General features: G+C 40.2%; 1 protein-coding gene across 1 annotated transcript; it reads right to left on the reverse strand.

Moving 5' to 3' along the window:
- Window positions 1-2,975, reverse strand: LOC115975793 (40S ribosomal protein S7-like). The gene is made up of 6 exons (XM_031096774.1): window positions 2,867-2,975; window positions 1,551-1,635; window positions 1,390-1,463; window positions 1,180-1,303; window positions 601-783; window positions 1-401 (listed from the first exon to the last, which is right to left on the reverse strand). Exons 2-6 carry the CDS (start codon window positions 1,623-1,625, stop codon window positions 282-284), a joined length of 576 nt encoding a protein of 191 aa, XP_030952634.1. The 5' UTR covers window positions 1,626-1,635; window positions 2,867-2,975; the 3' UTR covers window positions 1-281.
- Between the last annotated feature and the right edge of the window lie 4,424 nt (window positions 2,976-7,399).

Raw genomic sequence — 7,399 nt, forward strand, 5'->3', positions numbered from 1 at the left:
TAAAACCAACAAGGGATATCAGTTCCTGACTATGACCCCATTAGATAATGGCAGATAAACCGTAACCCAACAAACATTATATAATAAGTTCACCAAGCTGAGCTCGCAGAAATTAGGCACATGGAAATGACATAATTCAACACAAGAGTCTCATTGGTCCTATGTAAAGACATCAAACCAAATCTCAGTCAAAATTTTTAAACATAATCCTATTCAATGAAATTATAGAACTCTAAAATAAAATAACAGTGCCAAAACAAAAGCTGATGAATGCAGCACAATCAGGCTTCAGCAATTGGATATTCGAAGACTACATCTTTGCCAGTAAGCTTCCTGTAAACTCCAGCAAATGTTTCCAGCTTATATTCTGTGTTGTTCCTCTCCTTAGGGTCCAAATACACCTGACAACAGGACAACAGACACCATTAACCAATTGCCAACAGCACAAGGTGAGACATACCAACAAAAATATAATTTTTTTTGGTAATGGTATGATAACTCATTGGGTCATGGACCTACAGCCTGACCCTACTTCCCATTCTTGTGAGAACTAAAGCCCATTGACAAAACAATGACCAGCAGACCAAGGTTTGCAATTACCTTCATTATTTTGGATCCATCAATTCGGTATCTGATGCGTTTCCCAACAATCTCAGCAGGATGCACAATATCCTCTAGCATATTTTCATGGACGGATGTTAGTGTGCGGGTGCGGGGTCGCTGAGCAGCAGATCCTTTCTTTGGAGGGCGAACGATCCTGCGGGAAGCAATCAAAACAACATCCTGCCAAACAGTAACAAGGATCAATTAAAGCATACAAAGTGCGTTAAGTAAGAATACAAAACAAAAACCGCTATTAGAGCAGAGAATGGCAGTTTGATATTGCAAAAATCAAGAACTAATGCGGCACATTATGTATGGAAGTTCAAAACTAAGAAAATATAAATAAATAAATAAATAAAAACTCACCAAACATATTTCATACACCACAGTACATCTTACAATGTTTAAGATGTTTGTTACACCACAAGAACACAACTTACTAATTATTCTGCATTGTAACGGAAGTCACAGGAAAAATACAAAGGATTGCATTATGGTATCTCGCTGCCAAGCAAGGACCCAAAATTTGACAACAAAGCAAGCTTTCACTTGGAATAGAATAAAATGACACACTACCTTGCCACTGAATTTTTTCTCCAGCTCCCGAACAAGGCGAAGATGAATCTTGCGAAAAGCCTTCCTCAATCTGAAGGGAACATAGACAACAACAGCCTTGCGATTTCCAGAAACATCCATTTGACTGTTGAATTAAATAGGTTGTCATCATTATTAGTAAAAAAATTCTAACCCATAAAAGAAAAGGAGAGAACTAGTTAGAATACACACGCTGCTGAATTGATGTAGAGATCCTTCAAGTCGCTTTTTAGCTCTTGATTAGTATTCTCCAAATCAAAGAGGTACTGCATCAATATCAAGCAAACATTTAATATATTGAACTGGCAGATATTATGAAACACAAGCTGTAAGAGAGCAGCATAAAAAGTAACCTGTGCAACTGTATCCTCAAATTCAGTGGGCTCAACATCCTTGTCCTTTTGGATCTTCTTCCTTGAGGAGTACATCTTGGCAGATCTGATGCAAGGGCAAGACTCAAAATTTTATGCTAATTCAGGGAGGTATTATGACATAAAAGAAACAAACAATTGAATAGAAGTTATTTTTTAAATTGTAGATAGCACACCCAGTGGTCTTGAACCCATGAACACCACACTTCACCTTGCTCTTACAAGGGGAAGAGAGCCATATAAGCTAGAACTCACTGTCCAGTTGAATAGTAATCATTATCCCTATACATTTCTTTACATGTAATCACATCCATACCATATACAGCTTCCAAATCAGTGTTATCCGTTGATGACATTAGATCTCATTCAGAAAGTAGGACATTGTCTACGACTTTTTCTTTTTTCACCAAGAAAGTCCATAAAATGTTCCTAACAGCTTGGTAAATAAATTACAAAAGGTAGCCCAATTAAAATTCAACTCCATCAAAACAGAGAGCTCATTTGCTAAAAAAAATGAAAACTAAGCACTATTTACTCCAATCACACGGACATCTTCAAAATTCATAATCCATGCTCATGGCAGCGAGCAATCCAAAGATACATGAATAGACCAATTAAAATTTTCAGTCTCAAAAGTCCAAACAATAGAGACCTGAGAATAAAATTTTCCAGTCAACCTATTAACATTCGTTGGCCTACTTGAGGTTTTTTTTTTTTTTTTTTTACTTTTCGTCAATTTACTCGGCAACCAAAATATCAGACGACAGTATAATGGGATCCAAAAAAACAGATTCCATTTGCACAACTAATTGCTTGTTTTTCGTTAAAACTAATTGTTTGGTTTCATTCAAATCGTACAAAAGCCTTTCAACACTTTTTTTTTAACGAATCTCATAGTACCAGCCTCTAAATTGATATCTACGAAGCATCTACTGGCATTTGCATTGTCAAATCAATATCTTATGCACCAAAATCACCCAATACGCATAAACTAGTCAAAAAACAACCACACAACACAAATGATTGTAGCAAAACAGAGCATATGTTAGCATATATTTCCTGGACTTTTAACATAAAGCAAACCCATTTATCAAAACCATTCAATTTCTTTCCTTCCACTTCCCTAAGCTTTTCAGAGAACATAAATATACTATAAAACCCACACTATCATTTTCACACATACAAAAACAGCAAGATCTTTGAATCTGCGATTCAGAACCGAAATAGGAGAAAACAACGAAAACCCAGATGAGAAAAATGAAAAACAAGGCTACCCATTCGGTGTTTTGGTAACGTACCGAGAAGTGGAGGCCGAGTCCTGCGAAGCTAAGCTGTGCTGCGCTGAGAGAGTGAAAACCCTATACTTCGGCAATGAGACAGGAGGATGAAAATGTGTATTGTAGGCTTTTATAAGGAGGTCGACCTAATAATGGACGTTAGAGATTGGTTCAAGGGTTTTAAAGGCGCTCCTACACCGTTTGATCTATTTTTTGTTAACTGTGTTTGGTTACGCGAATAGTTGGGGGCTTGTTTGTCCATAACTCATAATCCTTGGAGCCGCTGACTCAATCTTCATTCTCCCCTCCTCTCTTCTTCTTTTTTTTTTTTTTTTTTTTTTTTTTTTTTTAATTATTTATTTAAGATTGCTTCTTTTTTAGGTCAAATTTAAATTTAAATTTGATTTTTTTAATAAGTAAAAAAAAATTAATTGGATACCAATAGCATTGTGACTTAATATTATGGTTTAATCTTCTATGAAATAGAAATAGAAATTGATTTTAAATCCCTATTTATTAAAATAAAACAAAACAAAATTTAATCCACATCTTAGTTATATATATATATATATATATATAAAAAGTGATGTTCAAACCTTTTTTTTTTAAGACTTAATTAAAATAAATTTCTTATTTTAAAGTGTTTTTCTAGTCAACCATTTATCATGGGTTTGGTAATTGTACCTGTAAGGACTTGATTTAGACTCCTAGTCCCAAAACAGTAAATTTGTAGAGAATGGGTTGGGAAACTGGGCTTGCGTGAACTAGATAATAGAAAGACAGGATTTGAGTACTTGTCTCATCAGACACCTTCCTTGGCTTTCTATGAGTTGCGGTTGCCAAGGCAATACTGTTCAGGGGTCTTCTCTACATAAATGCGGCCAGAAAAGTAGTTGCAGTGCATTCAATGTGGTGGTAGCAGCTTTCCTTTAGATATTTTTTTTAGGGTTTTCTTCTCTCTTGCACGTTTCTGGGGTACGTCCTTGTAATTGATGCATCCTGGGAGATCGCCTTGATCATTAGGTTCGGTGTTTGACCTATTCCTAGCTGGTCCGAGGAGACACTCCTCCTCAGACAACCTTCCCGTTCCATGTTCTGTTCGTAAAGTTTGACTCAAAACAATTTGTACTGCTTTCTTGTCTTTGGATTACTTAACTCCTCGAACAGGGCCCAAGGCCCAGTATGCGATCCGAGCCCTTAACCCCACAATAGCCCCTTCCGAGGAGAAAAATGGGGTTTTGATTTTTAAGAAGTTACATCAATTGATTCCTTGATTCACATGTGTGAGGGCGTTGTCTTATGTGCCCCATTAATTGCACCTGACGTTTCGAAGCCCACAAAGCGTCATTAATTACTCCAGGCGGCACTTTGTTCCCCAAATCTAACGGTGAGGCGCAGATCCAATAGCTGAATTTTTCCCTGGAATTTTGAGCGAGATAATTCTTATTGCTTATTTTTGCTCCCTATATAAAGCGTACAGAGAAACCTTTTCTCCATTTTTACAAGTTTTCAGGTTTCCAGAGATTTCAAACACTTAAGTTCTCAACAACTCTTTAAGTTACATAGCCTTTCACACACTTTCCTTAAGAGATCCTCGAAAACTTTTTCAAAGGTATCAAAAACTAGTATACATTTTGTTTCCTACAAATTTACACATACACATTTTTTTTTAAATACTCCTTCCCCTTGGTCAGTCTCCTCGGATTGCTATTTCTTACTTCCTCACTTACGAATCCCAATTATTTCATCTTAGGTTGTTCAAATGGGTAGATTCGAGAGCCTAGTAGATTCTCCTGCAAAAATAGAAGTTTTTAAGCAAAGATACCATATACCCCAGGGAGTTGGCCTACGGTATTGTTCCTCAGAACAAATCGTTACACATAGAGAGGTGGGGGAAGTGGTCATTCCTATAATAGCCTTCATAGAAGGGGAGATGACCCTTCCTATGGGTATGATAACTCGGGACTACCTTATTAACCATCGGTTGTGTCCCCATCAATGCGCACACAATATGTTTAGGTTACTAGGCTATGTCGATGCTCTTAACGAGTATCTCGAACTGGGGCTTACATGGCACAACGTGGTCCATATGTACGAGTGTCACTCACAAGCCAACGGAAGGTTTTACCTCAAGTCTAAGTCGGCCATTGTCAGGTTTATCTTGTGCCTCCCCAAATCCAACAAAGGGATGAAAGATGACTACCTCATCGCTTCAGGGGCGTGGCACGATGGTCTCCACTACCCAACCCAAGAGAGAGAGACAGGTGGGATACCTTAGAGTTAGGTTCATTAGCAAAAGACTTAGATTTTTTAACCCCACCCATGTCCTTCGTTTTTCTTTCCTTTGAAAGTAGACTTCAATTATCTAATTGAGTTTGTTTTCTCGGTTATTTCTGCAGATAGGAGACAAGTCGCTCCTCGGCTCAGTCTTACTAACGTCACGGCACTCAAATATCTGCTCCGATCAGAGATTTTTATGAGCGAGGACCGCCAGTTGCTAGCTGTCCATTTAATCCTCAGTTTCGACCCCATTTCGAAGATTTTTCAAGAGGTTGGCCACGCCATCAGAGCTAGTGACCCTTGGATAAACCGTATAGACATGTCAAAGCCGGATTTCCTAGCCCAGGACGACCTTCCCCCAGTTATATTACCAATTCATCAAATCCCTCCTCCGCTCGTAATACCTTTACAACAAGTCCCTCTCGAAGCAGTAGCTACAGTAGAAGAGGAAATTGCCTCCTCACACTTATCAATGGAAGAAGAGATAGATCAATTTCACTTCGAAGGTAAGGAAGGAGCATCAGGAAGGCCCGTGCAGCTTTCAGATTCCGAAACCAAGTCCGACAGACACTCCACGGCTCTCCAGCCCAAGATAGTGGTTGCTAGGGTTGATACAAGCTTAGAGGAAAAAAGAGAGATGGATTCAAAGAGAAGACCGACCTTGAAAGGTTTAATGGCCAACAGGAACAAGGGGGGAACTTCGAAAGACGTCCCCAAGACCCAAACTTCTACTAATCTTCCCCCTCCTCCTCCTCCCGTCGATCTCAAAACTGCCGGCTACGCAAGATCCGAAGAAGAAGAGGATAGCGCATGAATTGGAGGAAGGTGAGGTGGCCCACCTAAAGGGCACCAAACAACAGAAGATTAAAGACCCTAGGGACAAGAGAGCCACCTCCTTTGATAGCAGGGAGGACGTCAAAGTGCGCCGACCACAACGCATATGGGCTCCGTGAATAGTGTTGGATGGAGCTCAAATCCCCTGGGATGCTACTATCTGGGGATCCCAGAGGGTTATGCGACCCATTTGACCCAAGCTCTAGAGCAGCCTCTTCTACTCCCACGGGACATGGAGACTTTCAGACATACTCGGCAGTCGGAGCTCTTTATGTCATTGAAGAAGGACCTTGCCATGGTAAGTCAATTTCTGCTTTTCTGAACAGAGTGATAGGAAGCACCTTCATTTTTCAATGCCATTGCCATCATTTTGTATATATGATTCTTTTGTTATTGTCATGCAGGTCACACAGCAAGTTTATATGGCCGAGGAATGGGTCCGGAATGCTAGTAACAGATTTGATGCTGAGTCCCATTCCCGGCATGAGGTTGAGAAGGCTCTCGGGGCCGTGAAAGAAGAGAAGATGCAGCTGGCCGAGAAGCTGAAAGTGTCAGAGCATGATTATTAGAGTGTCAAAGCGGGGCTAAAAAATGCTGAGGCCCAGGCTGAGGACCAACGCAAACTGCTCTACACAATAGAGGTGAACCTAGCCACTAAGAAAGCCATCATTTTAAGTCTAAAGGCTGAGCTATAGAAGGCTAAAGAGGTAGCCGAGGTGTCCAAAGAAGCTGCTAAAGCCATGGAGGAAGCTGCCTATGAGCGTGGGATGGAAGACGTTGAAAAAATGCTAGCCAAGGAGGTAGCTGAAGTATGCAGGGATTACTGCACCGAGACCTGGGCAAAGGCACTCAATCGTGCAGAGGTCCCTGCAGACTCTGAGCTAAGGAAAGCTGAGAGTGTCTTCTTCCCGGAAGCCATCAGAGAAGCTCCAACTGACCTGCCTCCGACCATTGCCTTATCCCTCCCTTTTCCTGAGCAGGTCTCTGATACTCAAGTCCATGCTGGGGGTGCTCAGATTCCCACAGGGGTAGTAGGAAGGGTAAGGAGGTCCTATCCTCGGCCAAAGATGTCCCTGCCGAGGATTCCCTGACCATCAAGGATATGGTTTCCTAGGCCAAAATAGTTGAGCCAAAGTCTGATGTTGGGGATGCCAAGCGCAAGGCCATTGATCCCAAGAAGGGCACTCAACCCGCAAAGAAGTAATTGTAGGATTTTTCTCTTTCCTTTTTTTTTTTTGTGTGTTTGTGGCTTTTGCCAACAATTGTAAAGTACCTACTTTTGATTAATGAATAGACGTTCCTTCGTACTTCTTGTATCTTTGCTTTATATGTTCCCTAACTTATTATTATTATAAGAAGCATTGCATTGTTGCTGTTTGTCTTTATTAGAAGCTAATAATAACTTAATGCCAGCAAGTTAAGTAATTTGATAAAGTACCA

This window comes from Quercus lobata, chromosome 2, assembly GCF_001633185.2.
Source record: "Quercus lobata isolate SW786 chromosome 2, ValleyOak3.0 Primary Assembly, whole genome shotgun sequence".
Lineage (NCBI taxonomy): Eukaryota > Viridiplantae > Streptophyta > Magnoliopsida > Fagales > Fagaceae > Quercus > Quercus lobata.